At 37.3% G+C, this 16,573-nt stretch overlaps 1 protein-coding gene and 1 long non-coding RNA gene across 3 annotated transcripts in view; one reads left to right on the forward strand and one right to left on the reverse strand.

Annotated features, from left to right (window-relative positions):
- LOC126355394 (dynein beta chain, ciliary) overlaps positions 1-16,573 on the forward strand; it is a 677,699-nt gene that overhangs the window by 278,317 nt on the left and 382,809 nt on the right. The window contains exons 30-32 of the mRNA XM_050005692.1: positions 5,915-6,141; positions 7,432-7,576; positions 15,637-15,870. Of these exons, the coding sequence (XP_049861649.1) occupies positions 5,915-6,141; positions 7,432-7,576; positions 15,637-15,870 (606 nt within the window). The remainder of the gene's footprint in view (positions 1-5,914; positions 6,142-7,431; positions 7,577-15,636; positions 15,871-16,573) is intronic.
- LOC126355395 (uncharacterized) overlaps positions 1-16,573 on the reverse strand; it is a 60,297-nt gene that overhangs the window by 14,521 nt on the left and 29,203 nt on the right. The window lies entirely within an intron of this gene.

The following is a 16,573-nucleotide window of genomic DNA, read 5'->3' on the forward strand; positions in this document are numbered from 1 at the left end:
ATGTCAGTTCAAATTAACTGACTCATGGGTATGAGACTGGACAGAGGCCAAAAACTGTCTGCGTTAGAAGGGAACCACCTGCCTTTGACCAGTCATAAAGAATGTGGACAACAATTAACAGAATATGTACCACTCATGCCCGAAGTGCGGACTCTCTTCATAGATGGAGTAAGGCTTCATTTCCAAAAAGCGATTGTGGAGCAAAATGGTTCAAATGGCTCTGAGCACTATGGGACTCAACTTCTGAGGTCATTAGTCCTCTAGAACTTCGAACTAGTTAAACCTAACTAACCTAAGAACATCACACACATCCATGCCTGAGGCAGGATTCAAACCTGCGACCGTAGTGGTCTTGCGGTTCCAGACTGCAGCACCTAGAACCGCACGGCCACTTCGGCTGGCGATTGTGGAGCAGCTAAGCAAACCATTTATCACATTGTTACAGAATGTCCCAACAGGAAGTATTGTGGAACTTGTGATGATTTCCTTATGGCAATGAATGACTTAATTGATTCTACACACAGGAGGCGGCTACATGGGTAATGGGGGCTGTGTGCAAGGGACTGGATGGTTTCTAGGTTAGAGGGTTCCAGGGAACCATAGAAAGGGAGTCCGTCTAAAAGGGGGCAGATAAAAGCACAGTAAGGTAGGTGTAGAAATGATTGGTATTGTAGCTGTAAATTGTCGCAGCTGTGTTGGGAAAGAACTGGAGCTCCAAGCCCTAATACAAAGCACTGAAGCTCAAATAGTTATAGGTACAAAAAGCTGGCTAATGCCGGAAATAAGTTCACCTGAAATTTTTTCAAATGATGTAACATTGATAGATTAAATACAGTTGGTGGCGGAGTACTTATTGCTGTCAGAAGTAGTTTGCCTTGTAGTGAAATTGAAGTAGATAATTCCTGCAAAATAGTGTGGGTAGAGGCTATGCCTGATAATCAGACTAAACTATTAATTGGATCATTTTACCAACCTCTGACTCAGAAGATATGGTTGCTGTACAGTTCAAAGAAAACTTATACTAGGTGGTGACTTCAATCTACCCTCTATATGCTGGAAAAATTATATGTTTAATGCCAGCAGCAGGCATAAAACATCATCCGAAATTGTGCTGATGGTTTCTCAGAAAATTATTTGGAACAATTAGTTCATGAGCCCACTCAAAGCATAAATGGTCGTGAAAACATACTTAAGCACTTAGAAACAAATAATTCTGGATAAATAGCGAGTATTGTGACAAATATGGGGATTAGTGACCACAAGTGTTATTGTGATCATTTCTCAGTTTTGATTGCTGATAATAACTTGATACCAGTGCCCATGAGTTTAATTTGTACACTACAGCACTGAAGATGATCACTATGTGATTGAAAATCGATTTTGCTATCAATAAACCATCAATATTACAACCAATGCTGACCTTCCTTTTAATTTAATGACTACATGGCAGTTGCTGCTAGGCTGTATACCGTAACACCTACAACCATCGAAAAGAAATGTAAAGTATATCTATTTAAAAAAGCTGATAAAAATGCTCTTAACACCTTTTTAAGAGACAGTCTTTACTCATCATGTAAACGTGAAATAATTTCAAAGAGATAGTATCGAGAGCAATTAAGAGATGTGTATACCACATAAATTAATGAGTGATGATACTGATCCCCAATGGTACACAAAACAGGTCAGGTCGCTGTAGCAGAAGCAGTGAAAAAAGGATGCAAAATCCCCAAGACTGGCAAAGTTTTGCAGAAGTTCAAAATATGGCACGTACTTCAATGCGAGATGCTTTCCATAATTTTCACAACAAAATTCAGTCTTGAAATCTGGCAGAAAATCCAAAGAGATTCTGGTCATACCTAGAGCATACCAGTGGCAAGACGCAATCAATACCTTCACTGCACGGTAACAACGGTGAAGTCACTGATGACAGTGCCACTAAAGCAGAGTTATTAAACATGGTTTTCTGAAACTCCTTCACCAAAGAAGATGAAGTAAATATTCCAGAATACCAATCAAGAACAACTGCCAAGATGAGAAACATAGAAGTAGATATCCTCGGTGTAACAAAGCATCTTAAATCACTTAATAAAGCTTTCAAGTCACACTACTACCCAAAAAGGGAAGTTGGAGTAATCCACTGAATTACAGGCCCATATTAGAGATGGGTAGTTTGCGAATGAATGGGTGCAAAGGAACGGTTCACCAAGATGAACAAAATTACCGAGGAATGAATTCCAAGGAACGATTGGTTCATAGTTCACTTCGGTCGTGGCAGTCTGCTTATAGTTCCCAGGAACGAGGAATGATCGTTTCATAGTCCTCTTTGGTCGCGGCGGTCTACTTATAGCTCCCAGGAACGAGGAACGATCGGTTCTCACTTTGGTCGCGGCGATCACTTCGGCAGTTCTCGTTCCAGCCATGGTCACATGCTCGTCTCAGTCTCGGTCTCCCTCGGTCGCACTCGTCTTTCTTCGCATGACCACCTGTCTCTGTTCCACTGCTGACTGCTCCTAGTTAGTTCAGTATCCAGTTGTTCATTTCGTTCACTGCGGTCGTCCATTTTACATGTTTTCCAAACTGTTCTTGCACTTGGGTCTGGCTCTTTAGCGTCCACAACCGGTAATCAAAAAGTATTTTATAGTTACGTAAATTACATAAAAATTATGTTGTATGTAAGAGGTACGTCTTTCCAGGTAACAAAAGGGCATATAAGGTCACTTCATTATATTGATGAACAGCAGAAGACATACTTATAACAAGGCAAGCTTTTTTTGTTATTCATATATTTTTTGATTTCATTGACTTGATTTAGCAACTAACTAACAATAATTTGTTAATTTTTAGTGTAAGAAGATTCATATAAAACGATTTTCGTGTATCTTTCATATACAAAACATTACATTTAGGAAGGCTCTAATTATTTTTAAATTTGGTTGTTGCCAATTTGGTTGGGGGGGGGGGGGGGGGGGGGGGAATGGTTGTGGGTCATTTTGGCTTAGTAGGAAAAGCGGTGCCTCTCCATTTGAAAAGACTAGATTGCCATAAAATCGGGTTTACTTATTATCTCAAAAACATTTGTTCAGAAAGAGTTTTCAAACTAAAAACTTGATTACTGCAAACTTAATTATTATTGCTGCATTAACTTTAATAATGCAATATAAAAACCTAATTTTTACTAAGCATGTGACGCAAGTATGAGAAAACCACATTTTATTTTATGCTTCCATAAAGTCTACTTTGCCTACAAACTCAGAGACAACGTGAAGTACATATTGGGTTTACAACATAGCATAGCTATGTAGTGGAAGTCAAAATGAAGAATTTTATACAACACACTTGTGGTCTATTAAGCTGGGAAACAGCCACCAACAGGTTTACAAGACTACATGTGCTATAGCCCATGCGCGTCGCATGAGATTTTTGTGATTGTCATGTCCTCTTCTCCAGCTCTCTACACATTGTCATCGATTGTTTCGCCATTGTTGCTTGCATTAGCTTGTTATTTCTTCACTGCCTAACTATTACATGTTTGTCTGTTTGTAGTATCTGCTCGTAATGGGCAACACATTGTCCGTAATTGGCGAGCAGTCTGTACTTGGGGCTGGTTTTCCATGCACCACCCTACATTATTTCCCTGTGATGAGCCACACAACACTACAGTTGGATGAACGAGAGGATCTGCAGAATAACAGAAATCACTTATAAAATTGTGTAAGAATTCTGTAATGAATAAAAACTCTATGCTCCTGGTGCCCTCCATCCTTCAGTCACCTACACTACTAGTTTTCAGTTTTTCATAAGAACCATAGACCAAGCACAAATGAATGGTGAATGAATAAAAATGAACGGTTCCCAAAAAAGAACGATCAGCAGTGAACTAGTTCCCAAGGATGAACGAGTTTGCCCTTCTCTAGCCCATAACACTAATGTTGATTTGCAGTAGACTTTTGGAACATGTACTGTACTCAAACATTATGAAGTACCTCAAAGAAAACGATTTATTGACACATAGTCAGCACGGATTCAGAAAATATCATTCTTGCGAAACACAACAACTAGCTCTTGACACTCAAGAAGTAATGAGTGCTATCAACAGGGGATGTCAAATTGATTCCATATTTTTAGATTTCTGGAAGGCTTTCGATACCGTCCCTCAGAAGTGTCTTCTAACCAAAGTGCGTGCCTATGGAATATTGCCTTAGTTGTGCAACTGGATTCATGATTTCTTGTCAATAAGGTCACAGTTCATAGTCATAGACAGAAAGTCATCGAGTAAAGTAGAAGTAATATCCGGCGTTCCCCAAGGAAGTGTTATAGACCCTCTGTTGTTCCTGATCTATGTCAGTGACATAGGAGACAATATGAGTAGCAGATGATGCTGTTATTTTCCGTCCTTAAGGTCATCAGATGACCAAACCGAATTGCGAGGTTATTTAGATAAGATATCTGTATGGTGTCACGCTGAATAAAGAAAAGTGTGAAGTTATTCACATGATTTCAATTACACGATAAGTGACACAAATCTGAAGGCTGTAAATTTAACTTAATACTTAGGAATTACAATTACAAATAACCTAAATTGGTACGATCACATAGATAATGTTGTGGGTAGAGCAAACCATAGACTGTGATACATTGGCAGAACGCTTAGAAGGTGTAACAGGTCTACTAAAGAGACTGCTTACACCACCCTTGTCCAACCTGTTCTGGAGTATTGCTCTGTGTGGTGTAGGATCCGCATCAAGTGGGACTGGGAGAAGACATTGAGAAAGTACAAAGAAGGGCAGCTCGTTTTGTATTATCATGAAATAAGGGAGATAGTGCCTCAGACATGATATGTGAATTAGAGTGGCAATCATTAACACAAAGAAATCTTCTCATGAAATTTCAATCACCAGTTTTCTCCCCATGAAATAGGGCAGATAGTGCCTCAGACATGATATGTGAATTAGAGTGGCAATCATTAACACAAAGGGATCTTCTCATGAAATTTCAATCACCAGTTTTCTCCTCTGATGTGAAAACATTCTGTTGGCTCTCACCTACATAGGGAAAAATAATCCTCATGATAAAACAAGAGAAATCAGGGCTTGCACAGAAAAATTTAAGTGCTAATTTTTCCTGCACGCCATTTGAGAGTGGAACGGTAGAGAGACAGCTTGAAGCTGGTTCATTGAACCCCCTGCCAGGCACTTTATTGTGAATAACAGAGTAATCATGTAGATGTAGATAATATGCCTTACCACACAATTGGAATTATTTGCAGATGGCTCATAATGGATGACTGAAAATTCATATCAATTGCCTGGAACTAAATACACTTGAATCTTAACCTGACTGAACATCTGTGGGAACACATTAGTGTGTTTTCACAGTTTGAGTCCTCATCATGCACCACTGTACAGCTGTGAAATGCTTTACAGAAAATGTGTGTCTATGGAACCCTATCAGCACCAAATTAAATCACTTTCAGCTCACCTGTGTTCTCTATGGCACAAATGTAAGTTGGCTAGGGTTCTAATATTTGATTGTACTGCAAATGGCAATTAATCTGGGTGTTAACAGGTACTCATCATGATGTGGCTTGACACTGTATAATAATCATTATCCACAGATAAACATAGTGCAGTTTTTCACTTGTGCTGTAATTGAGTTCAGTGCAAATAGCATGATATTGTATGTGAGGAAGTGAATGGTTCAGTAAGTTTCAATTAATGCAAATTAGTATTTGCTGACACAATAGCTTATAAACTATAACAACCAAGCTGTATGGTAGTTATTTTCCATAAATACATTTTTGCTGTTGAGTTTAGGATGCACTAAAGACTTATTAAGGTGCACACATTGTGGAAGTAATCCCATACTGCTCAGCATTTTTACTAATATTTCTTTTTTGTAAATTATGGTCCTGTAGAAACTAATGGAGGAAATGGCAAAGACACCAAATGTAGTGGAAGCAACTAATAAGGAGGGTGTTATTCAGCAACTAGAGGAACTTCAGCGTGAACTTACACTTTGTGAAAAAGCATTAGCAGAATATCTGGAAACAAAGAGACTTGCGTTCCCAAGGTTCTACTTCGTTTCATCTGCTGACCTGCTGGATATCTTGTCTAATGGAAATTTGCCAAAAGTTGTTGCAAGGTATTGTATGTTACTGTTATTAAGCCATTAAATAATGAAAATATGCATGTCAATGAGTCAGAAAGCTGGTTCAGGGGTAAATAGTATCAACAGTTTTAAAATTGTTGGTTTATTTTATGAAAGTATTGCTGTTGCTCAATTATTTTACAAGATACATTTTTTGTTGCTCATATGGGTACATGGAAAGCATAATTCTTCAGCATTTGGCTGTATATTGGTTTCCAGGTGGCACAACATTTCAAAAGTTGGACACGTTGCAAAGCCAGGTGCATTTGGGTATGGCAGTATGCGTGTTTGCTGAAATATTGTGCCCATGAGGTTCATCAATACTTGGAGCAATTATTTAGGTATATTATTGGTATGACACAAATTTGATTGTGTTATCTTTATATTACATAGACCATTTAAAAAGGAAAATAAATATTTTTGTTTATAGTGTATGTCATGTGCTCTGCGAGGTTATACTTTATTTTTCAGATGAACAGTTGTAGCTAACGGGTAGTAGTCCATCAGTTTCGATAGGACCTCTGCTGAGACCTATTTCTCACTAAGTACTTTCAGTATCAAGTCACATTTTTCACTTTTTCTAGTATAAGCCATAAAATTAAAATTTCTTTTCAGTTCACAGAACCAACTTTCCAGATACCACTGCTTATCACCGTAACTCAGTACACTCAATATGCACAGTGAATTCAGATTAGATTCAATGTGTGTAATGTGATCTAACTACAATGGCTGCAGCTCACGAAATTTCTCCATTATTACAGATTTTTACAACTGCTAGGAACAGTTTCTGTGGGTCCATGCGAGCTAAAGTTACTTAGTTATGGAAAGCTTGACTGCTCAACCTCTATGACATTGACAACTAAACTTATTTGGCAACTATCCTAACCAAGTGTCATACAGTAATAGTAACAACAAACTGGAAAAATAGCATGGAAGACGATACCTACAAACACATAAAACACCTCTCTGATTTGATGACTTGACTGATGGAGCCTGCGTTCGAGTTGAAGCCTGGCTTTTATCACTAACTTAGAAATAAATGAAATTGTCTGAATAAAACATAAAAGAAAAACAATATTATTTTTGTCTTTAAGTAAAACAAAATAAACCAAAACACTATTTTCCCTATTGGCAGGTGTTCTTTAATTGTCTTTCTCAGTGTGAAATACACTATGTTTCCAAGTGTAGTGAAAATTAATAGCCAGTTTATGCCAGAGTTAATCTGTCATCCACTAAGTAACAACACTCCTTCCTCAGTCATCTGAATAATATTATATATTACAGGCATCTAACAAAGCTATTTGATTCAATGGCACATCTGAAATTTACAAAGGATGAACAAGGGAATGATGAAAAGCGTGCAAAAGGAATGATTGCTAAGGATGGAGAATATGTTGAGTTTAATTCTATATGTGAATGCACTGGACCAGTAAGTAAAAAAAGTTAAATTTTGATGACATTTTCTCCTACAATGCATGTAGCTTTGAAACATTACACTTCTAAATCAGATGAAATCACATTCATGTTGTGTGAGTGACAGTTTTTGCCATAGAACCAATTAAAACTGAATGAGAATAATTGGACATATATATCATTCACAGCTGAAACTTACAAATAGTTGTTTGTTGTTTTAGTTTCTTTGAGATTTTTGCAGTCTTTCTTAGTATTTTGTATATGCTTAGGCTTCGTAGGTGTACCTCTACACCGATAACATGCCACTCTTTCCTCACCAAAATGTCCCCCCCCCCCCCCCCCCCCCCCAGCTTTGTCAGTTGTGGATGCAATCCCTTAACAATATTCTGAAGGACTTTGTATATGAGAATTATTTTCCCCATCTGATTGAAAAATAATTACGCAGTTCACAGTACCATCCTGGCCTGGCAAATACAAATTGTAACACAATAGAATTACATACATTGGCTGAGAGTGAGAATTGATTTAAATCAGTGGGGCAATTTGGAAATTTGGGCGAGACTGGGATTCAAACCTGGGTCTTCTAGGTACTAGGCATATGCTCAGATCACTAAGCCATCCGGACACAGTGGTCATCACAACTGCCTGGAGTACTGTAGCATTCCTCCTGTCAGATCCAAATTCTCAGCCTATCCACACACTACTAATGTAGAACACCTTGCCCATTATTGTCATTATTCAAGGCATTTCGCCCATTTCTGTAAGAGTTAAAGCCTGTTGTGCATCTGCACTGAAGAGATCAATGGCCCTCCTCAACTTCATTATATATATTTGGTGTCTGTTCTTTCCGCCACGTTGGCTTTTTTTCCAGATATTTGAGTATAGTCTCAAATACTGCTGCAGAGTGGCTGGTCCTCTCCTCTTCTTCCTATTCATCATCATCATCATCTCTCTCTTGCTGAACACTGTGTCATTTCCTGTCAAATTGTGTAATTTCAGAATATTTTCCTACTCAGCCACCACAAATTTACATGAAATTTTGTGTGAACATTTAGACACCTCCCCAGTGAACGTTAGTGAAGCTAGATTTTTGTCAAAGCAGTACTTGCCGAGATATAGTCTCTTGCTTGACTCCATGTGTAACATTGTGCAGAGTGACCGTGAATTTCTGGCAGCTTTGAGCTCTTATATCTCATGCAATATTTTGTTGAAACAAACAAAATTTTGCACCTTATAGCACTATAAGCATTCTCTTAAGAATAATAACGAGCAGAATTTCATGAACCATATTCAGGTGGAAAATTTTAGACAAAATCACTCGAAGAAATTGTGCCCAAAGAAATTTCAAAGATTGACTTCTTATATCTCAGGGACTAAAGGCATGATGAGCACTTAAAGCTTGGCCTTTAGTAACCTGACAACACAAGGTTCTAAAATATGAAGTTCCATTTATGTATCACTTTCCAGTACTGAACAATGTAAGTACAAAGCTGAAGATTTTCTAAAAAGATAAAAAATGTGATATTTTCAACCTGAATTTGCAAAAAACTCTGTTCTATAAAACCCTCCAAACTAGGCTCATTAGAAAGACTATGACTTTGCTGACTAAAAGTGTGCTTGATTGTCCATCATGGACTAACAATGCTAAATAATTAGAATCAAAGTTGGGCACAAAACAAACAAGTGACTATATCTCAGCCTGTATTGCTTCAAAGAACATTAAACTCTATCAATGTTCATTGGGGACATGTGCAAATGTTCACATAAATTTTTGTCAAGACATATGATGGTCAAGCAGGGAGGTGTGGATGAGTTGACAAGAAATGACTCTATAATGTTGCAGAACAAGATCAATGATCTGATCATCATTGAGTTCTTCATTGGTAATAGCAGCAGTATTACTTTCAGCTAGCCAGACCTCTACATTAGGAGGCTGGATATCATTAGAAGAGTTTGCAAATGAGTGACTAAATCTGCAAGGTGTGACTAATTATTTGTGAAAGTTCTTGCTTTGTTTTAGGCTATGACAGACTTCTTTCCATGGCTTTTGAAGAGTGGTTTTCTTAGGCTCTTGGCAAGCTTTAGTAACTGTATAAATTGTGTGTTTTACAATGAAGCTTCCCATTACTTCATAACAATCACAATGCTCTTCTGTTTTCTCTAAAGAAGCGCTGACCTCCTTCCTCTTATATGTCATTTTAACTACACACTTAACACCAAGCTATATTGCTTGGATTGTTGAAGATGTGGGGGAGGTGGGACACACAGCTTCTATGACACCTTGTTGAAGTTCAGATTTAGAGGATTGCCTATCAAATACTATAGCACTGAGTGCTGGTTTTTTGATTTCAGCCATTTTTGAGCAGCCAGAACAAATGCATCAAAAAACCATTCTTTAAACAAATTATGACATATTCAAGCACTTTTTTGAGCTTTGCATTGAGCAGGAAGCACTGACATGTTTATTTTTTGAAGGCTCTTGGTTTGTTAGATATACCACTTATAAAAATGGCAGTTTATGGTCACCAACTTTATTGCTGCATGTTGAAATGGTCATCTGCCCTTTGCTTGTTTGATGCCTGTTATTGTTTCACTCTGGAAGGCAAGTGTTTTTTGAGTGAGCATTTTACAATTTAGCCCCATCTTATCAATGGTGTATGGCTCATCAGCTATTTATTTTCTGAGATTATGTTTCCAAATTTTTCAGCATATTCCCTACCTGTATCATCATCAAAAGCAAAAGGTTTTTCACCTGCAGTAGCAACTTGCATTTTGCCTTGATGATTTATCAGCTGTGCCAGGGGGCCCGGGTTCGATTGCAGACTGGGTTGGAGATTTTCTCCACTCAGGGACTGGGTGTTCATGTTGTCTTCATCATCATCATTTCATCCTCATCGACATGCAAGTTTGTGAAGTGGCGTCACCTCAATAGACTTTGCACCAGGCTATCAGATCTACCTGCTGGGAGTCCGTCGCCACATGACATTTCATTTCATTTATCAGCTTATTGATCCCACTTTCATTTGCTTGGAATTCATCTCCTCCCCCCTCCCCCTTTCCCCGAAACTGGAAAGCTTTTACTTTTATGAGAGGGCCTGAAAATTGAGTCCCCTTACATCTTTCCTTACAAAGTCAAACACACACAGCATCATCCAAGAGCTCACATATTTTTTGTCAGTGCTTTTCTACTTTTTAATGCATTTTCATAATCTAGAGTCAATGATAAAGCATCAAGATCTTTTCTGTTCTTTTTCCAGACCTTAATTGTTGTTACTCCAACATCCATTTCAGAAGCTAGTTTAATAACTAACTCGCCTTTGTCAAGTCTTTGCAGTACAGTTAGTTGCTGTTTGATTATGCACACATCATGTTTCTTTTTCTGATTTGTAGCCATTTTTGGACTTTCAGACTCTTTTACACTTCTCAGTCACACTGTAATAAATTAATAAAATTACACTGCAGCCTTAAAATTAATAAGGGATATGATAATAAACTTAAAGATCACACAGATCACAGCAGATTAAAGAGTACAGTAAAGTGAACAGTCTGTCAGTACAGTAGTCTTGTCAACTAAGCATGCCTGAGGAGCATGACTCAGGTGGACACAAGTTGTGACAGGAGTAAAATTGGTCAGTAATGCTGGGATGCTGTTTTGCATGGAGTGCAGGTGGATGGTGAGAGGCATGGTCAGATAATTCAAGGAGTCAGTTATTCGAAGGACAGATAATCTGAGTTGTACTGTGTGTGTACATATGAGGTGACTGAACTAAAACTTGCATTGCAGAAATGGGAAGTGCTACTGATGTGTGATTTTCACAGAATGGGTTGCTTAGTCGGGCTCATGCTGTTAGCCAGGAAAAAGATTGTAATAATATTTAGAAAGCGTTTTTTGTGTGTGTGTGTGTGTGTGTGTGTGTGTGTGTGTGTGTGCAAATATACTATTTAAAATAGAACAACGCCTGTTGACATTAACAAACTGAAAGTAGGGTAAATTAAAATGTCAGTGGTGTGTGTTGCATGATTCTAGTACAAGTTGTTTATGAGGTATCACAGTCTGAAAAGTTCCCACACTAGTACCTGTACAATACCTGTGGTACCACACATTAAAGAGGAACACAAGTTTGTACATTAGTTATGTGGATTCTGATCAGTGACAAGACTGTCGACCATCACAGGATGTGTTCAAAATGACCACCAGAAGCAGCAATACACGCTCCAGTCTGGTATTGAATGACTGCTGCAGAAGTGCTAAGCATACGAGCAGAGATGTCCGAACAGACTGCAGTAATATGTCATTGCGTATCATTGGGTGTATTTGGTATTTCCATGTAGACAGTGCTTCGAGCTTTCCCCACATAAAAAAGTCTACAGGCATCAAATCTGGGGAATGGACCAGCCAAGGTACAAGTCCTCTGCATCCAGTCTAATTACTCGGAAACAATTTGTGAACACATTCTGTAGTACTTGGTGCACTGCAGCGGAACAGCCATCATGCTTGTACCAGAGAAAAGTCTTGTAGCATCTGTGAAAGATGGCCTCTTAGGAGACTATGATACTTTTGTGCATTCAGTGTTCCATCTATGAAAAAGGGTCCTATGAGCTGATAGTTTGTTATCCTACTTCACATGTTTACACTCCATGGATGCTGACATTCCGCCTGACGAAGCCAATGAAGATTGTCAGCAGACCAATAGTGCATGTTTCACCAGTGCATGATTGGTAAATGTGGCTTTATTACAAAACAAGGTACGTGATATGTCTCAAAAATCATGTCTTAATGCCCATGTACAGAAGTTAACATGATTCTCATAACTGTTTCTGTGCAACTCTTAATGGAGAGAGATGTCATAGGGATGGAACATTTGTCAATGGCAAATGTGAAGGACACTTGCCTATGTAGGTGTTACAGTACCACTTTCACTGGTTGAAGAGGCTGATAAATAATTGCTGAGATTGTTTATGTCCATTGGGATGTCTTGCCGCACACACTGTACAAAAATGAACTGCGTTCTTCCTACACTGTCCATTACCATGAGCATGTCAACTTTTTCTGCATCGGTAAATACCATCATCCACTCACAGTCTACTTCTTGGACTGACACACACTAACTTACTAAAGTTGCAGTGCACTCACGGAACACATAGGCACACTGCAAGCAAACATAACATCATACTTAGCAACTATCAGGTTGAATGGCTCAAACAAGTGTCGGTGTGAAAACTTTTGAAAATACGATATCTCGTAAGTGACTCACACTAGAATCCTGAAACAGAGACCACTGATATTCTAACTTATCCTGCTTTTAGTTTGTTAATCTCAGTAGACATTTTTCCATATAAAAAAGTGCTGTTAGCCCAAAAAATGTACTTTCTAAATATTATTACAATCTGTTTATTAAATAACAAAGTAAGCCCCTAATTACCAATTTGTTCTGTGAAAACTACACATTAATAGCACTTTACATTTATGCAATATTTGTGGTGCAAGTTTTAGGGGAGTCACCTTGTGTACTATCAGATTCTTCTGAATTGTGATTTGCACGATCACAATACGAGAAAAAAGTAATAATTTTGTGATAATAAAGTAAGAAATTGGGAACCTGTGTCAGTCCAAAGAAAATTAAACACATATCTCACTAGCCATTCTTTTTACAAATTATCTGAATATCTAGATTCAAGGATTGAAAAATTCTCTTAGCTGCATTGCAAGTAGCAGAGTACATTGTAAAACCACATGACAAGCATATTTTAAATATGGCTCAGTATTTACAAATGTATTGCAATCAAGTAAATATTAATTTGCCAATAGCAGATAAATAGCATTTATCTAATAGAAATGGGAGCAGCTTTCCTGCTAATTAGTTAATTAAATTTTGCTAGCATAAACATGACTGTCATTAAGCAGTATAGTGATAGTTCATTGTTAATACAATATATAGATTAAGTTTCTATGATTTCCTTGTCTTTTGTTAATGTGTACCCTGACTCATTCCACATCCCTGAAAGTTCCTATTCTTAATGGGATCTATGGAACACATGAATGAATGTGCATTAGTTACATGTATGATAAAGTGATTGAAAAATGTAAGTATTGTGAGATGCAAGGAATTATTTAGCACAGTAAGGGAGACAGAATTTTAATTGAAATGGGAAACTTGGAATTCAGTAGTAGGAGAAGGAGAGGAAGGAAGTATTGTAAAAAAATGGACTGGAGGAAAGTAAAGAAAAGTGAAGCTGTGACATAGAATTTTACACAGAGTACAAATTAACCATTGCCAGTAATTGTTTTAAGAATCATTGAAAAAAGTTGTATATTTGCAAGAGGCCTGGACATGCTGATAGGTGTCAACACACACTTTTGTCTACTTCGTGACTTAGTGGATGATGTGCCTACCACTACATGGTTATGGAGAAAGAGCAACTGATCTTAAAATTCAAATCTGATCCATCAGCAGCACAAACAGTATTAGAACACTTGTGAGCTGCAGTTAGCACTAGTTAGGTTAGGGATAAGGCATGTAATTGGACTGTAGTTAAAGCTACCAGAACAGGCAAGAGGTTGAAAAGATGCTACAATTCTGCTAACTTTAGTCTAGACATCTCTAACAGCTTCACTGCTTTGAAGTCTGTTGGAAAAAGTATGCAAACAACTAAAAGAGTTCTGAAATGCAGAGACATGAGTGCAAAAAAATGCAACTTTAGTAGTACTCAGGTAGTTAAAAAGATCAAGAAGGAGTGCTAGAGAGTAGTAATGGGAGGAGAATGTGTGAACTAGTGCAGATCTCCCTGAGCGATGAATACCAAGTAAGTAGTATTTTAAGCCAGTTGCCAGGCTTAGTGATGTCATCCCAAATTAGGGGAGAAAAGTAATTTCGGGAAATCTTCAGTTTAGTAATGGGGGGAAGGGGGCAGGTGTATTGAAAGTGGTGGAGACTAAGGTTGATTTCAGTAAGCAGATTCAAGTGGACGTAGGTTACAATAGCAGGCAGAAATGAAGAGACTTGCTAAGGTTACACTAGTGTGACTAGATGCATCAAATCAGTCTTTGAACAGATAACCATATCACAACAAAGTGCTTGGGAAAAACCAACTGAGGAAATATAGAATTATTTACTGAACACCAAAATCTATGTTATTGATTTGGTAGAAATCAGAAAGTCAGACTTAACAAGAATAGCATAAATGTCATTGGATTAGTGAGTGGATTTATGTACCTATAGCAACTGAAAATGACTAATTATAACAAATAGCAGAAGTGAACAGAAGCATAAAAAATCATGGACTTTATAAAAGAAACTGATTTTTGTATTCAATCGTAAATTCCTAAAGTGCCTGAATTAGAATGCTTATGTCAGCTATTGAAATTACAATATTATATTACAATTCAAAATTAATTAAAATCACAGATAGGTGAGCAGCTAATCAGCATGAAATACATGCAGAAAAGTCTTGCACAAATAAAGCTTATTAAATAATTTATGCCCTGTCATCACATGGCTTTTAACTGTCTAATTCTTTAGATTAGAAACAACCTTGATGATGGCCTCATAAAATATTGGTAGACTATGTAAGGAAACAGACAAGACAGACATGAATACTTGAAGCCTTGGATTGTGTGTATAGAGAAGAGGATAGATAATTACTGGATATGTTTATTATTTTATCAAAAATGTTAATTACATTTCATAAATATTCTTTGAACTGTCAAAGTTGCAAAATCTTCCCAATAGTTTTAAGCAGTTACTAGACTTTGAAATGTTAGATTATTTTATTTATTTCATTTGTTCATGTTTTTTTTATTATTTAAAAAAAATTTCTCCACTATTCACGTTTCTTATTGTTCTTATTTATAGTATGCTATAATGATTTGGAGTGTTGAAGATCAAGATACGTAAGTTAGTCATAAAACTGAATATTATCCAATTGAATCCTATGAATTCTCCCATTTTCATAGCGAAGTTAAGGACAATAGAACAAATACTCCCCATATTTATTAAGAAGCATATGAACTCTATTTTGAGTAATATTTGAAAAATAATAATTTTGGTCTGACATCATAACAAGTAACTCTTTTAGGTTGAACAATGGTTAAACAGACTGCAGGCAGCCATGCGTGTATCTATCCGACATTACTTTGGTGAAGGGGTGGTACTTTATGAAGAAAAACCACGTGATCAGTGGCTGTTTGATTTTCCTGCACAAGTTTCACTTTGTGGTACGCAAATCTGGTGGTGTACAGAAGTTAATCTAGCATTTGCAACTCTTGAGGAGGGCTATGAAAATGCTTTAAAGGACTACCAGAAAAAACAGGTAAGCTAAAGCTGTGAATTAAAAGATATCCTACCTACTTTGGATATTGGATTAGGATAACTCGAAACCTAAATAAGGAAAGTGCTTTATTGGTTTCCAACTTGATAGATGTTTCAGTGGGCATGAATACTTTTTCGGTCATGTCGTGTTGTGTATTATTCTGTTTCTAACTGCCGTTTCATTATGCTCTTCAAAACTTTACAGAAGTACACCCATGAGGCTCTAGGATTAGCATACCTTGAAGACAGAACAGAGTCCCTTTGTACTGATGATTACATACAGTTCACTCCGTGTAGTTGCGAGCCAGTATAATGTAAATAATGATAAACAAATGAAACTGAGAGAGGAAACCAATTTATTGATGAGAAACATACAAACACAGTTAAAGACTGTTTATGAGTCTGAATTATTGTCCACCACAAAGATTCAATTTGCCAGCAGTGGTATCTCACACCTCTTTCCCAAATTGCAAAGAGATTCTCTTGTATACAGAGCTTAACTAGGATCTTTGGGAGAAAAATATGGTAGACAATGGATCAGGTTTATTTCTGGACTAAATTTTACACATGCATGTAGACTGTATATTGTAATGAAATTTCTTGACTTTTTAAGTGCCTGGATTCAGTCTCATATGGGTCCAAAATTTTGATCTGTCAGTAAATTTTATTGCAGTTATGAAAAGCAAACATCATTCTGCAGACCA

The sequence above is a fragment of the Schistocerca gregaria genome, chromosome 3, assembly GCF_023897955.1.
Source record: "Schistocerca gregaria isolate iqSchGreg1 chromosome 3, iqSchGreg1.2, whole genome shotgun sequence".
NCBI classification, from domain to species: Eukaryota; Metazoa; Arthropoda; class Insecta; order Orthoptera; family Acrididae; genus Schistocerca; species Schistocerca gregaria.